Genomic DNA, 22,579 nt, shown 5'->3' with positions numbered 1-22,579 from the left:
AAGATATATGCTATCTATCCTCTCTTGTCTGAAGCAGAAATCCCTAAAAGATTTGGTGTGCTTATTTAGTTTAAGGAATTAATATTTAATAAAATCTATTTTGAGCACCTAGGTGGCACAATGGATAGAGCACAGAACCTGAAGTCAAAAAGGCCTGCGTTAAAATTTAATAGCAAACATTTAGTAGCTGTATAACCTTGGATAAATCACTTAACTCCATTTGCCTCAGTTTCTTCATCTGTAAAATGAGCTGGAAAAGGAAATGGCAAACCATTCTAGTATCTCTGCCAAGAAAATCCCAAAATGGAGTCACAAAGAGTTAGACATAATTCAATAACAACAAAATTGTCAATTTTTGTTAATTTTTTCTGATGTTCTTTGAGCATTCCATGCTATTTTCCTGGCGGAACAACTGATCCTCCTTCCCCACTCCTTGGGTTATTCTATTGGTATGGGAATAGGAATTTGTTATGGTTTATTATGGTTATTGTGGTTTTATTAGTATAGAAAACTTCCAGGTGAGTTCTCTCCCTTAATCTGTACAGCTTGGCTCCTTCTCTGTACCTAAGTCTTACAGAGCTGCTTAGGCTAGGTCTCAATCTCAAATAGAAACAGGAGCTACCATAAGGATTCCTAACTTAAAAAAACACATTAATATTATTTATTACATTTATTTTATAGTTATCTGTTTTTTGTTACATATTTTCCAATACATTTTAATCTGTTTCCTGTTACACTTGGAAGTATAGACTACCTCGGTGTGTCCAGGGCCACCTGTCTAGACCAGTGAGCAGGAAGTGAACAGTCAGCTTTTTATTCATGAAGTCATGTTGCCTCTCTATAACAATATGCACTGCAAATATTAATTCCTATGTGTTGCACTTATTGAGTGGATATATCAGTTCTAAATCTCTATTTTTTTTTACATTTGTCCCAAATACTACTCATTCTGTAAATATTTATTAATAGAAAAATGATGAGAAATTCTAATTTTATTACTAGGGGAGTATCTTAGTGTTTATTTAACTCAGTCATTGACAGGGAGTGCTACATCCCTTTAGGCATTGAGAAGCTAGGTCAAGAATTGAGTGACAGTTATGTTTCAAGCTGGGAATCCTGCCTTTAGCAGCCAGCTGTTGCTTGTTTAGATCCTTTACCCTTTGGTGACCAGCCATCTATATCTTGAGGGGTTGGATAGATCACCAGTGATTAGCTATGCCAGGCTTTGAGAAGCTAGAGGAGGATCCTGTAACTGCCAGTAACTGCCATCTCTTATGTTAGGAATGTTTTCTATTCCATATACCAGCCCTGACCTGAAGATACCATCCACTTTCGTAGCTCCTATAGACACTTTTATTTGGCTCCCTTCTATTTTCTTCCATCCCTGTATAAACAGATATCAAATCTAGCTTAAGAAATGATGAAAGGAAAAGGCTAACAGCTCATAAATATATTTCTCCATTCTTAATGTCTTCCATTCCCACAGATGGCCTAAAGACCAATTGAAATAACAAATAAAAAGGGCAGGAAGTAAAAAAAAAAGAGTGATTGATGAGAAGGTCTTCTGAAAACTCCCTGGAATTAAGCATGAGGAACAGAGTGTACCCAAGGAGAGTGGAATCCAAAATCTCCCATTTCTGAGAGCAGATAGATCTTGTTGGTTCTCTGGTTTAAAAGAACTGTGTCAAGTAAAAGGGAGGACAGATAAAGGTTTCTGGAATTCTCCATGTTCTCATTCATTCCAGAGTGCTTTTTAAGGATCATTGATTTAGACCTAGAAGGAATTGTAAAGGTTACCAAGACTGACCCCTGATTTTCCAGAACTGAGGTACAGAGATGTAAGTGATTTCCTTGCACTGGTAGTAAGTGGGATCTAGGGTGGAATTTGAACCCAAGTCTTCTGACAACAAAGTGATTAAATTGAGATTGTATATATGAAATCCTTTGCAAATTTAACTCCTTAAATATAAGGTTTTGTTATATCCAATCAGATAAAAGGGAAAATCAAAAAAGTTTGGTCCCCCACATCAGAAAATGAATAATTGTGAACAAGACATTATAATCTAAAGGGCAACTGAATTGTGGGACCATCAGAAAAATATGCAGATTTGTGATACCAACTCTCAATTACACAATATTTTTGAGTTTGCACGTCTTCTTTCTTACACAATAGTGATGCAGTGGTAAATCAGAGGACCAAGTTCAAATCCTAGTTTTGCTGCTTGCTGTATGATAATGGGAAAGTCACAACCTCCCTGGGCTTCAGTTGCCTTTTCTGTTAGAATAAGTGGGTCTCATGGATCTATGCATTTGCTCCTGTGAGGTAGATATTACAAAGTAATTTGTCCCTATTTTACAGATGAGGAAATTTAGACCCTACAGAAGAATAAAGTTATTTCTAAATCAAGTTTGATAAAGCAGCCAAAACTGCCAATTGGATCTTAGGTTACATTGAGAGATAGAATGTCAGATCTTGGGAGGTGATAATTCTGCTATTCTGTTCCCTAGTTAGTTTATATCTCTATTGTTTTCATATCTGGTTGCCATATTGTACAAAGAATATCGTTTCAAGTGGAGCAGTCTACAGAAGGATAACCAGGAAGGCCTTGGGTTCATATTACATGAAAATTTGTTGAAGAGTATGGAGAAGAGCAGACTCAGGAGGCACCTGCTTAATTAAGAGTATTTGAAAAACTGTGTCTGTGTAGAAAGGTGGGGAGAGGAAGGAGGTGAGAAGAGGGTTGTTCTAATGGCCCCAGCGGGTATAATTATAAGCCATGGGTGTTATTGTTGGACCAAGAATCAAGAAAAAGCTTCTTAATAATCACAGCTACCCAGGATTGCCTCAGGAGGTGACTAGTTACCCCTCATTAGACATGGATGAACAAAGATTGGATAATGGCTTTGTAAGTTATGTTGCAGAGAGGATTGTTATTTAGATCTGGATGAGACTAGATGGCCTCTGAAGTCCTGGACAATCCATGGATTTCAGCATTGTAGAGCTCATCAGTTATTGTCTTCTAGGTTTTAGCTAGGGGTGTGTGTGTGTGTGAGAGTAGAGAGAGAGAGAGAGAGAGAGAGAGAGAGAGAGAGAGAGAGAGAGAGAGAGAGAGAGAGAGACAGAGAGAGAGAGAGAGAGAGAGAGAGAGAGAGACAGAGACAGAGACAGAGACAGAGACAGACAGAGAGACAGAGAGAGAGAGACAGAGACAGAGAGACAAAAACAGAGAGACAGAGAGACAGAGATAGAGAGAGACAGAGAGAGAGACAGAGAGAGAGAGACAGAGAAGAGGAAAGATGAAAGGAAGAGAAGAAGAGAGAGACACACAGAGAGAGAGAGATGGAAACAGACACAGAAGGAGAAAGAGAAAAAAAAGGGAAAGAGGAAGGCAGGGGAAACAAAGACAGACAGAAGAGTGAGAGACGAGAGAATGTTTGTATTTTATCTAATACAATGAAATGTTGACTCTACCTTTTTATTTCAATTACTACCATTCTGTCTTTCTAAAAAGAATCATCATAGAACAACATAGCAACAAAAGATATTCCAAAACTGATCTGCCTGAGAAAAGAAATTTAATGAAACTTAATTGAATTGAAAACTGCCCTTAATTTTGTTGCAATTGGGGAAACCTAATTACAAAAAAACAAACCTACTGCCTCTTTTTTTTTTTACATATTAAATTATGATTTTCATTTGTTTTTCTGGTGTGTATGGTTTCAAATCTCTCTCTTGTCTTGCAGCTAACATGTCAACTTTTGATGATGTGACCTTCACCCCCACAGATATAGCAATGCCTTCTACTGCTATGGTGAGTGACAAATCATCTTGACATCAGATACCATCATTGCTGTATGGATGTGGACATGTCACTCACCTCAAAACACTTCTGATATCACCACAAAAGAAATAGGGTCTAATCTGGAAGGACTTTCTTTCACCTCCTAGGTTTTTTTCCCTTTCAACTGGAGTAAATATTGACTCTGACAATGTTTTCCAGGGATCTGTTTCCCTATGACTTGTTCCTCCTGTGAATGATGACCTTAGGATCTTTTCACATGGCAACTGGTCTGATGTTGCAAGTGTGAGTGGTGGAGCTGACTCTCCTCCCAACCACAATTCAGAATTCTGTTTTGAACAAGATCTTTGGGAGGTTGGTGGGAGTAGAACCCCCTCCCTGGTGACGAGGGACTAATGAGTCTTTCACAAGATGTTTTTTTCCCATGGCTTGTAACCAAGGAGCAAAAGGGAACTTGAACTAAGACTTTACAAAAAGACTGCTTTTCCTGGGAAGTCTCTCACTGGAAAGAGATTTTTGTTTTAGAGCAAAACTCTGTGGGGTAGCAGAAAGCTCTATTTCAGCCTCTCAATTATGTCCCTTCTACAGAAAACATGACCTATTACCATAGCACCAGCTCCCTAGTCTTCATGGTAACGGCACTCAGAATATCTTACATTGACTCAATGCCCATCTCTTAGGAGTTTAAAACACTATGGAGATTGGTTGGTTGTCCTTCATTCTCGAAGAGGATATCCCTATGTTAGAGTTGAGTTACAGTGTGGCTGATCAGAGCAATATGAACTGGGAATTCTCTGCCGCAGTCAGACACAAATAGTCTCTATGAAGATTTGGGGTGCACTGGCTAACTTTGTGCATCTCACATTTCTTTTGAGCTAATTCAATTCAACTTTGCTTCTCTGATGAGGGCTCCCCAGGTTGGGCAGTTCTGTGCCAGCATCGTACCATCAGTTCCAGAGTTCTTAAGAGGGACCTTGAGAGTGTCCTTGAATTGCTTTTTCTGATCATCTTGTCCAGTGTGAGTTCTCCATAAAAATAGTTTTTTAGGCAAGCTGGAAAATATTATATATGAAGATCCATACCATCCTTCTCAAAGATTTTGATATGATCATTCTCTTCTTCCTCTTCCTTTGACTTTGACTTTCTTTGATTTTTTTCTAAGTGTTTGATTGAAGGAGGAAATAAGAGGGCAGTGACCCATTATAAAAACTAGACTGTAGGTCAAGCATAAGAAATAATGAGTTGGGTGATCTTAGAAAACCATGGAAAGATTGTATGAGATAATGAAAAGCAAAACGATCAGAAACATTAGAATATTATATATAAAAAGAGCAAAATTGTTTTAAGAACGAATTGGAGGGGGCAGCTAGGTGGCGCAGTGAATAGAACACCAGCCCTGAATTCAGGAGGACCCGAGTTCAAATCTGGTCTCAGACACTTAACACTTCCTAGCTGTGTGACCCTGGGCAAGTCATTTAACCCCAGCCTCAGGGAAAAAAAAAAAAAAAAAGAATGAATTGAAGTGGCTTAATCATTTTGAGTATAATAAGTATCCAAATTAACTCACCAGATATTTAAGTGCTTATAATTTGCCAGTCACTGTGCTAAGCTCTGAGGATACAATGAAAAGCAAAGAAGCAGCCCCTGCTTTCTAGGAACTATCGGTCAAATTATGCAATCAAGTATATGCAAATAAGATGTATACATACATAGGATCTGGCTTCTGACACTTACCAGCTGTCCAAATCACTTAACACTTTGCCTCAGTTTCCTCATCTGTAAAATGAGAATAATAATAGCATCTATCTCCTAGGATTGTGATGAGCGTCAGATAAGATGATAATTGTAAAGTGCTTACCTCATAAACACTATATAAATATTAATGATGATGATTATTATCATCATTGCATAGACACATATGATCAATGGAAGATCTATAGCAGTGAAAAGACAAATACATTAAGGCAACTCAGGAGAGAGTTCAGGTAGAAGGTATGATTTTGGCTGAAACTTGAAGGAAACTGGGGAGGCTAGAAGACAGAGAAACCCTCTTAATTTTACTTTCTTCTCTTTTCTGAGTATTTCTTCTTTTTCTGGAATTTTGCTCATTTATACATATGTACATTAGATTGTGTTCCTAAAGGCAAGAATTGTCTTTTTAACCTTTCTTTCTATCTCCCAGTGCTTAACACAATGTCTGGTGCATTTTTGTTTGTTGTTCAGTTGTTTTTTTTTAAACTTTGTCCAATTCTTCACAATCCCATTTGAGGTTTTCTTGGCAAAGATACTGAAGTAGTTTGCCATTTCCTTCTCCAACTCATTTTATGAGTAAGGAAACTGAGGGAAGCAGAGTTAAGTGACTTGCTCAGGGTCACACAGATAGTAAATGTTTGGCTGGATTTAAACTCTGGAAGATGATGTGCTGTACTCCAGGTCTGGCACTCAATCTACTGTATTTCTTGGTATATAGTAGGTGCTTAATACATATTTATTGAATGAGTGGGGGATAGTCAGTGAAAATTCATGGTCAAGAGTAGAATTCTTGTGTAAAGAACAGTGAAGACCACCATGTTATTTGATCATTTCTTCCTTTCTCTGAAGTCCATGCTTCTGTTTCCCTGGATGTCCAGCTCTCTTTATGAATTTGTGTGTTATCTCCCACCCCCCAGGAGTCTCTAAATTCTTTGAAGACAAGGGCTGTTCCTTGTATCCATACCCTTAGCATTTGGGAGAATATCTGGTTCATAGTTAGCACTTAATAAATATTTTATCTTCCTTAGAATTGGAAAGGACCTCAGGGATTTGATCCAATGCAGTAATCTCACTTTGCTGATAAGGAAACTTAGACCTGCAGAGGGTTAAATGCCTTCCAGAACCAAGACTAAAAAATCCAGATCCCCTGTCATCTCAAGAGACAGACACAGACATACATACAGAAAGACAGAAAGACACAGAGACACAGAGGGACAGAGATAGAGAGGGAGAGAGAGAAAAGGAAGGGAGGGAAGGAGGGAAGGAGATAGAGACAGAGAGAGAGAAGAGAGATAGAAAGAGAAGAGAGAGAGAAAGACAAAGAGACAGAGATAGAAAGGGAGAGAGAGAAGGAAAGGAGGTGGGGGAGGAGATAGAGACAGAGAAAAGAAGGATTGAAAGAGAGGAGAGACAGAAGGAGAGAGAGAGAAGGAAGGGAGGGAGGGGGAAGGAGATAGAAAAAGAGAGGGAGGGAGGAAGGGGGAGAGAGAAAGAGGAGGGGGGAGTGAGGAAGAGACAGGAGATGAGAGACAAGAAAGAAAAAGGAATTTTATAATTAAAATTTAAAATTTACCAAAAAAATGGAGATGACGCCATGCTTGAAATAAGTAAGGGATGCAAGGAGAGAAAGGGAATAGACAAACATAACTGGAAGTTATAGGGTCCCTGATTTTGATTAACATTCTGTGCTTAGGACTTTTTTTTTCTTTTGATAAGATCCTCTCTGCCCTGCTAACCTACAACCCAGGATTGGTTGCCTGCCGCCTTTCCTGGCTGAATTCATGAAAAGTTTCTGCATCCTGACCTCTTCTGAATCTTCACTGCTTCATAGCAGTCATTTTGAGTCTCTTGTTGACTACCATTTTCCCCACCGTGGTTATTCTTTTTTTTCTCTAAGTTCCCATTTCCTCATTTTTTTCCCTGACTCAGGAGTGACTTCTTCTGTCTCTTTATTGAGAAAATTGTGGCCAATTGTTGGGGACTTCATCATCTCCCCTCTTCTATTCTTCTTGATGTCCTCATCTGTTTTTCCTTCTTCCCTCCAGATTCAGAGTAAGGCATGGCTCCTATTAGATTTAACCCTTGTATTTGCAGCCTTTTTTCCTTCCATTTCCTCTATGACCTAATTTCATAAAAGTTGCATCCTTTCTCTGATATCTTTCTTTCTTCTCTAACTCCTTTCTCTCTGCCTAAAAATATATTCTGGTATCCTCATGCCAGAAATATATTCCTTTGGCCTCTTCATGAGATCTTCATCTATTTCCCTCTTTTCCTTATCAAACTTTATTATCTTGTGTTTCCTTACTACTTATGCATTTCTCAGTTCCCTGCAGTCCAATTCCCATCCCCAACAAACAACCGAAGCATCTGATGTCATTTTTTTTTCCAGTTCTTATCCTTCTGGACCTGGGGTGGTCCATGTTTGATACTTTTGATCCATCCTGTCCTCTGTTTTTCTGCACTCTCCTGATTCTCATAGTCTGTTTCTTTTGTTATTGCCTCCTCTGTTTCCAACTCCCTTAAGCAGAGATGAACTTGACCCTCTTCTTCTTTCCATTGCCTCCCTAGTGATCTTAATTACACTCATGGTTTCTGTTATCACCCTTTATCAAATAACTCCTGAATCATATTTCTACCTCCACCTTTCCCTTAGAATCCTAGGACTGGATTTTTAACCACCTGTTAGATATCTCCACCAAGATATTATACCAGTAAACCCTACTTAAATGTTCCAAACTAAGTCATTAGCTTTACCCCAAAACATGCCCCTTTCTCTAAATTTTTTTCAGTTTATTTTTCTGACACAACTATCGTTTTACTCTCTCAGACTCATAACCTTAGAGTCATCTTTGACCCTTTGATTTTTTTAGACCTCTTAGATCTTTCCCTCTACATTATCTAATCAGTTGCCCAATCCTATCTTATCGATTCCACCTTGGCATTATTTCTCATATAGAGTTTTGATTCTCTTCTCATTATAAGTACACAAGTTTGGCTTTATTTGCCCTCCCATGAACTTTTCTAATAGCCTTCTAATTGCTCTCCCTCCTTCTGGTCTATTCTTTCCCCAACTATCTGTCACAAAAGTACTGTTTTCAAAATTAAATTTTATTTAACATTTTTAATTTAATATTTTTAAATTTTCCCTCTATCACATGGAAAGAAATTTTACATTGGTTTATAAAACTTGGAGTTCTAGATTTTCTCCCTTATTGCCACCCCCAGTTCCCATTAAGAAAGCACTGTGAAGTTATACAAAACATTTCCATAAAAGTCACATTGTGAAAGAAAATGTAGAACTCCCTTCCTAAAAAACAAAACAAAAACAAAAACAAAAATCCTCAAGAAAAAGAGAAAAACGGGGGTGGGAGGAGGGAGAGGAAGAAACATGCTTCAGTCTGTATTCAAACCTCATCAGTTCTTTCTCTGGGTATGGAGAGGATTTTTCATCACAAATCCTTCAGAGTAGTCATGGATCATTATACTGCTAAGAATAGCAATAGTATAGCTGAGAATAACTGTCATTCACAGCTGATCATCCCAACACATTGCTACTAGTACACTTGCACACAGTACACTTGACTTTGCTTGAGTTCATGAAGGATTTTCCAGGTTTTTCTGAGATCCTCCAGTTCAGGATTAAATTTTATTTTTTAAACTATTAAACAATTACTTTTTTCCTCCCAACTCCCTTATTCCTGTGGTGGAGGGGGGGGGAGGAAAAGTTAAACAAAACCTTATAACAATTAAGCATAACCATATTGGCTATGTCCTAAAACATATGCCATATTCTGGATCTTGAATCTATCACTTCTCTGTGAGGAGAACCATGTTTCACCTGTAGTCCTCCAGAATCATAGTGATTTCATTGATCTGATTTCTGAAATCTTTCAAGATCATTCATTTTTACAATATTAAAGTTACAATATAAATGTTTCTTCTTTTTGATCACTTCACTCTGCATTAGTTCATACAAGTCTTCCCAAGTTTCTTGGAAATAATCTATTTCTTGCCACACTATAGTATTCTATAACATTACTATGTAATATTTTCTCTAAGCCATTTCTCAATTGATGGGTATTCCCCTAGGTTTTAGTTCTTTGCTACCTCAAAAAATATGCAATGAATATCTTTGTGCATATATGTGTGTTTTTTCTCTGATCTCCTTATTTAGTCTATTAAGAATATCACTGGATCAAAGGGTATGCACAATTTAGTGACTCTTGGGGTATAGCTCCCACCTCTCATCTTTCCAACATACTGGTATAATTATTATATTAAAAAACCTTCAGTGGTTCCCGATTACTGGGAAAATAATATTTTAAAAATTGATAATCTATAAATATATCTATTTCTATCTGTATGTCTGTATCTATTATCTATCAATCTTTTGATTAGCTAACTATATTTATCAATCTATCTACATTTTATCCCTGATTCTGTTGTTGAATTATCATATTTGGTCTACTCATTTCATTCATAACTACATTTGGGATTTCCTTGACAAAGATACTGGAATGATTTGCTATTTCCTTCTCCAACTCCATTTTCAGTGTCTTTACTCCCACTTTATCCGTTTGTCTACAGTAGACTTCTACTCCTAGATGAAGATTTTTAGAAAGAAGTATCCTCTTCCTTCTCCTCCAAACTATGAGACCTGAGGGAAGTGGGTCTCCTAGCTTAGGATTCATTCTAAGAACTCCCACTGCTATCCTCCCATGGAGGGACCCTCAAGCCAGATTAATGCTATAAATGTAAAGAACTGTCTGAATTCCTGAGTTTGGTGAGTTTCCCTAGAGAAGAGAGAGGATTGTATTGACTGTCTCAGGGCTCAGTTGAAAGTTGTTTACTTCTTACATAAATAAGTCTGCATTGGATTGAATTCATTTTTTGCCTGAGTGCTTATGTGAGGCAAATGCCCTTTCCCATTGCTTCAAAGATTCAAAAATGAGGCAGATTCAAATGATGCAAGGGATGAGAGCAATAGTAGCTGAATTTTGATGTTTCAGAGGAAAGCTTAGGTGGGGGGAGAACTGGGTGGGGGGAGAGGAGAGATTTTATTGAGAAGTCCTAAAGATAGATTCTGATCCATGTAATGAGTTTCAGTTTGGTCCCACTGGTTAAATTCTATAGTTCCTCACTGCCTTCTCACTTTCTCCTTCTTTCTCACTTCTCTAAGGTGCTACTTCTTCCATTAAGCCTGCCCTGCCCTTCCCCCAAATGAAACTAATCTTTCCCTTCTTGAATTTCTCATAACCCTTTTCCCTAATCTTTTTAAATTTCAAACAGTCCTTGTAATATGTATATATATATGTATATGTATATATACATATATATATTTATATAATATGTGTGTCTTTCCATATGTATAAACACATATACATACAAATTTATGTTTGTGTACTCTTTATTTTTCTCTTGGTCAGATTAGTGCCTTAAAAGCATAGTCTGTGTCATAAACTTCTATTTCCAATAGTTTTCACACACTTCATGATTTTAGGATAGTGTGGTGTGCAGTGGGAAGAAAAATAGCATTGGAATCAGAAGTTTCTGGAATTGACTGTTTAAAACACGTAACACTGTGTGAGTCACCTATCAATTAGCACAGTGCCTGACACATAGTAGGAGATTAATAAATATTTTAACTGAATTGAATTAACTTCTGAGTGTCTCAAACCATTCGTTAAGACTGTAAACATCAGGCAAATTGTCAGTCAGTGGGGAGCTTTACATACAAAGCATTTTCTACACCAGTGAAATCATAGATAGGCTATATATACAGAGATTTTTTAAAATTATGAATAATAATAATAGCTAGCATTTATATAGCATTTATATAGATTTTTGCAAATATCATCTAATTTTATTCTCACAGCAACCATGTGGTATAATTTTCATCTTTATTTAACAGATGGGAAAGCTTTCTTTTCTTTCTTTTTCCTTCCTTCCTTCCTTCCTTCCTTCCTTCCTTCCTTCCTTCCTTCCTTCCTTCCTTCCTTCCTTCCTTCCTTCCTTCCTTCCTTCCTTCCTTCCTTCCTTCCTTCCTTCCTTCCTTCCTTCCTTCCTTCCTTCCTTCCTTCCTTCCTTCCTTCCTTCCTTCCTTCCTTCCTTCCTTCCTTCCTTCCTTCCTTCCTTCCTTCCTTCCTTCCTTCCTTCCTTCCTTCCTTCCTTCCTTCCTCTCTTTCTTTCTCTCTCTCTCTTTCTTTCTTTCATTCTCTCTCTTTCTTTCTTTTTTTTGTGTGTGAAGCCAAATGGAGTTGAGTTACTCACCTATTTCAGCTAGCTTCCCTTACAGTAACTTTTATGTATATTTTAAACAGTATCTTTGTGTCCTCTTAGATTGTAACTGTAATATATAATGTGAGCACTATAATAGTGGAGATTGAAATATACATAGTTCTAATATGCTTGCATGTTGCCTCTCTTAAGCCTACAGAAAAGCAGCATGCCATTGTATATTTTATCCAGCAGGGGACCATAAGATCTGAGTTGCCCACCAGCTGGTGCTCCCGTTAAGCCACCAATCCAGCAGCCATAGTTCCTTAGTTCATGTATAGATCTATTCTTTCAAAATCTGCAGTAACTCCTTTGGCCACTAGAGGCCATTCAGCCTGCGGCAGGTTTATTTAGTGGGAAGCATCACCATCTTATTGTAACCTCTTATTGATTTGAATACTTAATAGCTTCCCCTAGTACCAAAGTGAGAACGATAATTCAAATACACAGTAGGGGAGAGGGGGGCAGGTCTGGCAAAGCTATGGTTTAAAGTTGGCTGTGCCTGTTGGGTCCAAAATTTATTGGATTATATGGAATATTATTCAAAATATTTGAAAATATGAAACCCATTGCTCCAGAGTTCTTATTTTATTGCTAGACTTTCCTTTCTCTGCTCTTGATATTTCACACTCAGAAGATTCAGATTCTTACATAATATTATGATCATGTATTTTATTGAAAATAGCAAAAAACTAAAGAAAAAAAAAAAAACTCCTATAAGGACTTATCTCCCAAACCATTTCCCACTTACCCTACGCTTTCTTTGAGAGTAGTGAGATATATATTGCTCATCTAGCTCATGGAAAAGGGATAATGAGATGGGTGAGGGTCTGGGGTCCAGTTCTGGGTTGTAGACTGCACCAAGAGTAGAGAGTGAGACAGTCTTGCCTACATGCACCAGCTCAATAAGAAGCCAGCAGCTGTCAGTCACAGGACTCAGAATTGGAATGGATTCCTTCCACATTTCAGAGCTCTGGCAGACTCAGATGGCCAGCCACTATCTCTAATGGAAGCCTCAGAATCTCATTCTGATAACTAGCAGCGGCTGCTGCTTACTTCCCATGACTTGGGAGGCAGTTAACAATCTCAAGGGCAGAAGAAGGAAGAGAATATCAGTGAATTCTGCAAACTAACATCTGATTCTCATCTTCCCTCTCTTATCACATGTCTGCCTGCCCATTTTAAGCACATGCTCCCCAGTACTGTGATCATCAGAACCACTCTCTCAGTGTCTCTTTCTCTCCACATTATCATCTTCATCCTAAGCTTAGGGGGAAAAAAATCAAGTAGATAAGAGCACTATTGCTACTGACTTAAACTAGCCATGTGACCTTAGGGAACTCTCTAAAACTAAAATTACAGAGGTGCTAATCTGGATTTGTAGGGGTGTTTCCTCACTGGGAGCTATTTCTTCTTAATCTGAGTGCTTACTCTCTGAGACTATCCCCAGTTCTGTGTGTGTGTGTGTGTGTGTGTGTGTGTGTGTGTGTGTATATATATATATATATCTTGTTTATACATATTTATTTATAGATTGTCTTTTTTTTCCCCAAATCACATGCAAAAACAATTTTTAACATTCATTTTTAAAAATTTTGAGCTCTAAATTCTTTCCCTCCTTCCTGAATTCCCTTATTGAGAAAGCAGGCAATTTCATATAGGTTTTATATATATATGCAGTCATGCAAAACATATCTCCACATTAGTAATATTGAAACGAAAATTAACCAAAAAGAAAAAAAAACAAGAAAAAAAGATAGTAAATAAAAGTTTGCTTCAATATGTATTCAGACTCCGAGAGTTCTTTGTCTGGAGATGAATGGCATTTTTTATCATAAGCTCTTCACAATTGTTTTGGATCATTGTGTGGATCAGAATAGCTAAGTCTTTCACAGTGGATCATACAATGTTACTGTCACTGTGTGTGTATAGTGTATTCCTGGTTCTGCTCATTTTACTTTACATAAGTTAATATCTTTCCAAGTTTTTCTGAAAGCATTCTGCTCATCAGTTTTTGTAACATAATCATATACCACAATTTATTCAACCATTCCCCAATTTTCAGTTGTCACTATAAAAAGAGCTGCTACAAATATTTTTGTCAGTATAGGACATTTTTCTTTTTTCTTCTCTTTCTTGGGGATATGGACTTAGGAGTGGTATTGCTGAGTGAAAGGGCATGCATGATTTTATGGCCCTTTGGGCATAGTTCCAAATTGCTCGTGAGAATTCCACCAGTAATATGTCAGTGTCCTAATTTTCCTACATCCCCTCTAACATATTTCGTTTCCCTTTTCTGTCATATAAACTAATTAGATAGATATGAGGTAATGCTCAAGAGTTACTTTAATTTGCATTTCTTTAATCAGTAGTTGTTTAGAACATTTTTATATGACTATAGATAGTTTTTATTTCTTTGTCTGAAAATTGTGTGTTCATAATCTTTGACCATTTATAATTTGGGTAATGCTTGCCAAAAAGACTAATTTATAGAGAACTCTCACAGGACAAGTGCTCATTAGTGATCAGAAAAAGCGATATAAAGACACTCTCATGGTTTTTCTTTTTTCTTCTTCTTTTTTTTAATAGTTTTTATTGACCAGATATGTACATGGGTAATTTTACAACATTGACAATTGCCAAACCTTTTGTTCTAATTTGGTAGTATTATTTTGTTCTATTTTGGTAGTAATTTGTTCTGGTAGTTCAGATATTCTTAAATTATTTCTCCTTGATATAGTTTAATTTTCAGTTATTTTCCTGATATTTCATATTTTGTTCCATTTTTTCATTCTTTTTGATTTTGTTTTATTGTTTCATGATGTCTCATAGAATTATTATCTTCCATTTGCCCAATTTTAATTTTAATTTTCTTCAGTGAGCTTTTGTTCTTCCTTTTCTATTTAGAAAATTCTGTTTTTTAAGGCCTTCTTCTCTTCACTGTTTTTTTGTGCCTCATTTGCCATTTGACCAATTTTTGAGGTATTTTATTTTAAGGTGTTTTTTGTACCCCCCTCCTATAAAACTGTTGACTCTTTTTTCATGATTTTCTTTCATCACTGCCACTTCTCTTCCAAGTTTTTCTCTCTCTCTCTCTTATTTGATTTTGGAAATTCTTTTTGAGCTCTTCTAAGAATTCACTGTGGTCCTGATACCAATTTACATTTTTCTTTAAGGCTTTGGATATAGCAGTTTTGATTTTGTTATCTTCTTGTGAGTTTGTGTTTTAATCTTCCTTGTCATCATAGTAATTTTCTGCATTCATATCCTTCCTTCCTTCCTTCCTCTCTCCCTCCCTCCCTCTGCCCTTCCTTCCTTCCTTCCTTCCTTCCTTCTTTCCTTCCTTCCTTCCTTCCTTCCTTCCTTCCTTCCTTCCTTCCTTCCTTCCTTCCTTCCTTCCTTCCTTCCTTCCTTCCTTCCTTCCTTCCTTCCTTCCTTCCTTCCTTCCTTCCTTCCTTCCTTCCTTCCTTCCTTCCTTCCTTCCATTACTGTTTTCACAGCTAGCTCTAAAAGACTTCTAAGCTTTCAGTTCTTTCAAGGTGGTGTGATGTAAGGAGAGGTATGGTTGTTACTCTCCTGGCCTATGCTCTCTTTAACTGTGACCAAGGTCTCTGCTCTTCTGTGACCACAAGCTTTGATGTACTAGTGCTTCTCCTTGCCTTGAGACTGGACTCAGGATTGCAACCCAGATCCATATATAAACAATGCCACAGAGTTTTTCTTTCAGTTCCAGCAAAGGGTGATCTGTAGTTTCCTTCTGATCAGTTGTCCAACCCCCCTTATTCTCTGTAAACTGAGTGCTCTGGAAGTTCCCTTGGTTGCTAATCCTGTCACCCCAGAGGCCTACTGCTGGCTGAACTTCTATGTTGTCTTAGGCTGGAAAATTCTTTTAACTTGTCTTTTTGTCACCTCTGTCACTCAAAAATTCATTTTGAGGTGTTATAGTAATGTTTTTTGGAGGGGAGTTTAGGAGAACTCAGGCAAGTCCCTGCCTTTACTCCACCATCTTGAATCCTTCTTGATACAACTATTTAGTCCATATATCATCTTAAAAGGCAGAAAGCAAGCTTAGCCTATGTATATGTGTGTATGTATGTATGTATGATGATGTTAGAAGAGAGAGTTAAAATTATAGTACACTTTTGCTGATTTAAAAATATTAAAATTTTGCTGACTAAAATATATGTGGGCGGTAGATTAACATTTCAAAATCAAACATTTTACTTTTTAAATGAAGGAAAATCTTGACCTTAATAGTGGAAAAAGATACCTGAAGAAAATCTATATTCAGCAATCTCAGAAAGTATGATTAATCACCTATCAAAACTAAAGGTTCTGATTATGCAATTCAGTTGTTTACAAATTTGTGGAGAAATGATGTTATAAAAATCTGCATTCAATTTTTTCTAAAGTTAGGTGGTTTTAATATCTTACTTTCTGAGATCTATAGAATAAGCTTCTTCAAACCAGGGTTGGTGTTTTATGGTGACTTAATCCCCTCACCCCATATATCACAAGAGTTCTGTAAGCAGTCACCAGTATTAATGATATGTTTGGTATGGGAAAGGGTTCCCTTGCTTTTAAGGAGCAAAGGAAACATCCTCACATAAAAGGCATTTTTCCATGACCACATATGCAAAATATTTAACCTTAAAAGAAATTAATGAACAAACAAATTTTTCTTTAAAAATTGAAAATGCACCCCCACTACGCTGAGATAGTAACACCAATTTATCTAAAGGTCAGACATTTAACAGCTTGAGCTCTTTAGACAACAGCTGGGAACGTGGAGATAAAGAAGAAATTTATCTAAAAGGAAATAATAACTCCTAGTATGGGAGGGCCAGAGGAGTTAATTATCACTATTTAAACTTTGAAATAAATATTTTCATACTACTATCTCTGTTTTCTTTATGGATTAAAACAAATCTTCCAGCATATTGAATGCATAGTCTTGAGCGAATTCACTTGGGGACATGGACAAAAGTAATCTAGGATGGGCAAGCAGGATTGGGAAGTGATTTTCAGAAATGAAACGGATGTCTAAATCAATGAGATCACAAACCATTCTGTGCATTATTGAGTAATAATAATTGTGAATTTTAGTAATAATGGCCTCAAATTATCAGAATAAAGTTCATTTGCTTTCAATATTGACTGATTTAGAAACAAGAGACCATAAAACAGGTAAAAGATTAAGGATTCATTCCTAAATTGCTAATATAATTTGATTTTTCTACAGAATAGCATCTCCAAAAATTTAGGTGCTGAAGGGTTATTCTTAAATTATTTAGAAAATTCACTTGTCAAAATGCACCAGCCTCTGATAATATGTAACTATATTTTAGGTTTTCAGTCTACTAATTAGCAATCAGGGTTTCAGAATACATATTTTGTGTCTGTAACACTGGTAGCTTAATTAAGAACAGATGAAAACTTTGATAGAATCCTTTTTTTTTAATGAAGAATAATAAATCTCTCTTGGAACAACAAAAAGGGAAAAGAACTCAGATATTCAAAGGATGAGGATGTCTCTGTTCCAGTTCAGCTGGAAACTTGGTGGTTTGTTTCTTTTAAAGAAACATAACTATGGCATATTGACTAAACAATGCATTACATCTGTTTCAAAGGATGGATTTACCTTAAGTATTTTGAAAAAAACTTAACTATGTTTTCAGTAGCATTAGATTGTCATAAATTGATGAATACAAGTTTCTATGTTTCACATATTTTTAAATTTTTTTTTTTTTTTTCTTTAGCCTCATAATGCAACCATTGACTGGTCGTCTTTGTCCAAGAAGGAGTGTTTGAAATATGGTGGGGAGCTCATGGGCAACAACTGTAAATATGTTCCTGATATCACACTCATGTCCTTTATCCTCTTTCTTGGTACATATACATGTTCTATGGCCCTGAAGAAGTTCAAAACCAGCCGCTATTTTCCTACTATGGTGAGTTTCTTAGCATTTAAAAGGAATCATAGGTCCCCTCACCCCAGGTATGACTGTAAATTTAAATAGAATAATAAGTACATTTAAACACCATCTGAAAACTGAAGATAAGTTTTGTCTTTTTGTGTGTGTGTGTGTTATCTCCAAAGTAACCAGAGTTTGAATTTTTTTTTTCTGTCAGTTGTAGCATGTATAGTAAGTCATTTCATTTCTAGCCCTCAATTCCTAATCTAAAATAAGGGGGTTTGGACCAGATGATCTTGAAGTTCCTTTCTAGCTCCAGCTATGATGGCGCTCTATGATGGTCCTACCCTGAAGATATAATTATATATGAGCATCTATATTTGGGTAGGTATATTTATTGTTGCTGCTCAGTTATTTCACTTGTGTCTGATTCTTTATGACCTCATTTAGGGGTTTTCTTTGCAAAGATACTGGACTTTTTTGCCATTTCCTCCTCTAGCTCATTTTGAGAAAAATTGAGGCAAATAGGATTAAGGGACTTGCTTAGGCCATACAGCTCATAAGTATCTGAGGCCAGATTTGAACTTAGAAAATAGCTTGACTTGTGTGTGAATTGAACTAAAGTGGGGCTGAGTTGCACAAAGTCATTAACATCAGTCTTTCTTCCTCAGTTATCAAAATCCAGTGGCAAGATGGAAGTTAAGGCTACTGGCACTGGCTTGGAGTGCATGTATATGTATAAATTCATGTATAAGTGTATATATGTGTATATATATATATATATATATGTATATATGTATATATGTATATATGTATATATGTGTGTTTGTGTGTGTCTATATCAAATTGTGTGCATGTGTATATAAACACATTTGTTTATATATATATATATTATATATATATATATATAATATATATATATATATATTATAGTTATTTGTTCAGGCCTTCTAGTTCTTACTGTATATTCCTGGATGAACTAGGAATCAGCAATGCTATTTATGAGAGAAGACCAAATTAAGTTTATTATAGCCCTTCATGGCCATTTTTTCCCATGAAACATAGAATTAAAATTAGTAGTCCTTCAGAGTCATTTTTCTATATAAAATACTAAAATAAAATTACTTCTAAATTCCACTCATCAAAGTGTAAAATGCTGTCCTTCTCAGATCATTTTGAGGAGATCTGATTCTTATTCCATCAATGATCTTTTCTGTAAAATCCTGTGTGTACATTTTAAAAAATCCTTGCATCTAGTTTATATCTATAAATGAAATGAAGAGAGCTTATAAGAGCAGAATAATGCATAAGGAAATTCTTTTGCCTTATAGGAACATCACACAGTAGTTCACATATAAACTCAAATATTTAGTCCTATTTATAATATGGAAAATGAAGGACAGGGAAGATGTAAATAGGTACTCATGGGTAAAAGAAAGAAGCAAAAGTGGGCTAGCCTAATTCTCTATCAGTTCTAATTGGAAGAGTTTAGGATTCTATAATTTGGGGTCCAGTAGAGGCCCTACAGTTCAAATGACTTCAAATAGAAAGTAGATTTTTCAGAATAAGGAGTATATGAAAACTCTTGTCCTCTCAGAAAAAGGGCACTTTTTTTTTTTTTTTTTTGCTAGTTAATCAAATTCCTGGGTGGACACTCTTCTCGGAGTATCAAGCTTAAAAAAACATTTTCAGGGAATTATTTAGGAAGCAATCTGTTTCAAAATCAAAGATCTGAACTGAAGGCTTTCTTAAGATAATTTTCAAAGTTGCAGAAGGATGTGAGTTCAAATCCTACCTCAGATATTTAATGGCTTTGCATCACTGGGCAAGTCATGTTACCTCTATGTGCCTCAGTTTCCTAATCTGTAAAATAAAGAAATCAGTCTTGATGAACTCCAAGGGTTCCTTCCAGCTTTAAGTCTATGAACCTTTAATTTGTATGTTCTTGTCCTCGTAAAGCTTTCTTTTAGACTCTTTTGGGGGAACTTTTAATTTATTTGGGCATACCACCTAGCTCTTTAATTTTTCCTTTCCTTCCTGAAGGAGTCCTTTTTATTAAACATAATAGAACAAGTGCTTTCTGAAATATGAGTAACTATCTCATGGGAATCCTTAAGATCTGCTGAAATATTGCATTTCTAATCAATTTAAGAGAACTTTTTTTTGAGCTTTGTGTGCAGAGATGATGCAACTCCCAAGTTGCTAATAGCTCTGCAGATTTCTAAAATTGCTCCTACTTTGTTAGACCAAGGTCATTTTCCAGCCAGATAGAATTGCCGCAATAAAGGAAAGGGCAGGTAACAAATGTCATTGTTCTGATGATATTTCAGATGTTCTGGTTACTTTGGTCAGAGTATTGCCAGAATCACCAGCCTGTGATCCGGGAAAAAATAGATGATTGCAAGGGATAATTTCCAAATGTGGCATAGCATTTAATATTGACAAGCATTAGAAGTGAGATGGAGACTGAAGCTGTTCTTTTATTGGTTTAGATGTTCTATCAATGTAGACTGACATTTTTGTAACTTGGATTGTTAGAGAATTATCTAGGATACTAGGAATTAAGGGACTTGTCCAGGGTCTTATCCGGTGTGTGTCAAAATTAGGACTCAAGTCCAGACCTTTCCGATTCTAATACTTCTTCTCTATGGACTATACCATGCTGCCTATTCTGTTAGAGATAGGAGGAAGAATGGTATATACCAAAACATTTCTTCTAATTGATGCTGCTCCCATTTGGCAAGATCTATTTCTTGAGGAGATTTTTGTGATCACTACAGACCACCGGGACAGAAAGAGAAAATAGAGGAGGAGTTCAGGTTACAAATCCTGATATAGCATTGATACAGAGGCTTGTTTCAATAGTAATGGGAAATTTGAACCCTCCAAGCAGAAGAATCAAGAAGGAGTTCTATTTTGGCTCTGATTCTTACAATGCTGGGCCAACCAATTGCTGGGGGAAATGATGAGACCCTTGGGGGGAAAAAAGCTTATTGCTTCCTAGAGTCTGTGATAGAGGTTTTGTTGTTCATTCTTTATTTTTGAAGAGAACCAAAATGACAACACAAAGTGATGTCTTGACTTGTGTATGAGTTGGATTTAAGAGCTGTGGAAAGTCATTAACTTTGCTTTTCTCCAGAGTTATCAGTCAAGTGGCAAGACAAAATTCAAGATAACTGGTGATGGTCCTGTATGCAGTGGATAACCTTGACATTTCTAAGTTAAAGTAAAATTTTGAGGGTCCTCCCATTCCAGATTGATATTTTTGTGATGGTAAATTAGTCCATCTTTTGTGTCAGTTCTTACTTTGCTTTTAGGGAATCTGGGCATAACTGGATATGCATTCTAGATTTTGAAGGGTTCAAAAGAAACACATTAAATTCTAAAAGGATTAAATTCTACAAGAGAATTCAATGAGAGTGTGGGGGTGTGGACAGAAACTCAAGAATGACATTCCAAAGATATAAGAAGAATCAACTAAGAAAAAAAGGGAGGGGGCAGTTGTCTGAAGAGGCTGATGTATATGTACAAGGAACCCGCCAACTGACTTCTATTGTCGAAAGATATTTACAGAAAAAAATGGAAGCCAGGGAAAACGAGATGAGACAATAACTGTTCATCGACAAAACCCTTCTTATTCTTCTTTTGCTATTGTTTTCTCTGCCAAAGGGGAATGAATCATCTTTAGACTGGAAAGAACAGAACAGAAATGGCTGATGGGGAGTCGATTTCCTAAGTAATTAAAGAGATAGTAAAAGAACACCTAACCAGCCTTGATAAATATGCTTCCTTCCACAAATGAAACTGAGCGATGAGATTGTTAAAAATCACTCTCCATAAAATATGAAAAATCACCTACAGAAAAGTCTTGGAGTAGTTTTAAGCATTAATAACCATTAATGCTCCAACACTTTTGGAATATTCTGTAAAACAGGAGAGGTGCTTTATGACTAGAACAGTACAATAATAGTTAACACTTAATATTTATAAAGTGCTTTATGGTTTGCAAAACACTTTAAAATATTATCTCATTTGATCTACCCAACAACAACAAATTTGACTTTGATTCTCAGTAAAATTCTGGAATATTAGGAGATATGGTCAATAAAGAGACTTCTCATTTGTATGAAGTTGCTGTTAGTGTTTCTAAAGAGAAAGAGCTTCAATTTCGGCCTATGATTAAGTCTGGTGTTAGTTTTCCAGATATCCCTTTGTCCCTTCTGCTAGTGTGGTCCTCTCATTTATGTAGAGTACTCATTCAGAATGAAAAAAAATCAGCACATCTTTAACTTCAGGGTGAAAAAAAACTATTATAAAAGTATAGATAAAAAAACTGTCAAGGAATTCATTTTCTTATGATCTTTCAAGTCCTCCTTCCATTTGGGAAGAACTACTTCAGCTGCCTTGCTGATGAGGAGCTACATGTAAATATGGACATCATAAGCCTTGTATCCTCCTTCAAGTGGATAAAGTGCCAGATCTGAAGTCAAGAAGACTAATCTTCATGAGTTCCAATCTGACTGTGGCTATTTAGTAGCTGCATGGTTGTGGGCAAGTCACTTAATCCTGTTTGCCTCAGTTTCCTTTTCTGTAAAATGAGTTGGAAGAAAAAAAAAAGTCAGACTACTCCAATATCTCTACCAAGAAAACCCATATAGGGTAACAAAGAGTGAGCTGACCCATTACATTATTGTTATCATTATTAATTGCATTTCATTTTTCTTTTAAAATAAGGTAATATAATGGTTATAATTATCATTGCTAGGAGCCCAAAACATACAATTTTTCATGCAAATACTTATTTATCATATTACTTAGAATATAGCACCAAGAATA

General features: G+C 36.3%; 1 protein-coding gene across 2 annotated transcripts in view; it reads left to right on the top strand.

Moving 5' to 3' along the window:
- The window catches only part of SLC4A4 (solute carrier family 4 member 4), a 379,308-nt gene that overhangs the window by 309,435 nt on the left and 47,294 nt on the right, over nt 1-22,579 (top strand). For both annotated transcript variants that reach the window (XM_074274439.1, XM_074274438.1), the window contains exons 15-16: nt 3,745-3,812; nt 17,588-17,779. In XM_074274439.1, the coding sequence (XP_074130540.1) occupies nt 3,745-3,812; nt 17,588-17,779 (260 nt within the window). The remainder of the gene's footprint in view (nt 1-3,744; nt 3,813-17,587; nt 17,780-22,579) is intronic.

The sequence above is a fragment of the Sminthopsis crassicaudata genome, chromosome 6 (assembly GCF_048593235.1).
Source record: "Sminthopsis crassicaudata isolate SCR6 chromosome 6, ASM4859323v1, whole genome shotgun sequence".
NCBI classification, from domain to species: Eukaryota; Metazoa; Chordata; class Mammalia; order Dasyuromorphia; family Dasyuridae; genus Sminthopsis; species Sminthopsis crassicaudata.
This window is presented reverse-complemented; position numbering and strand designations above follow the sequence as displayed.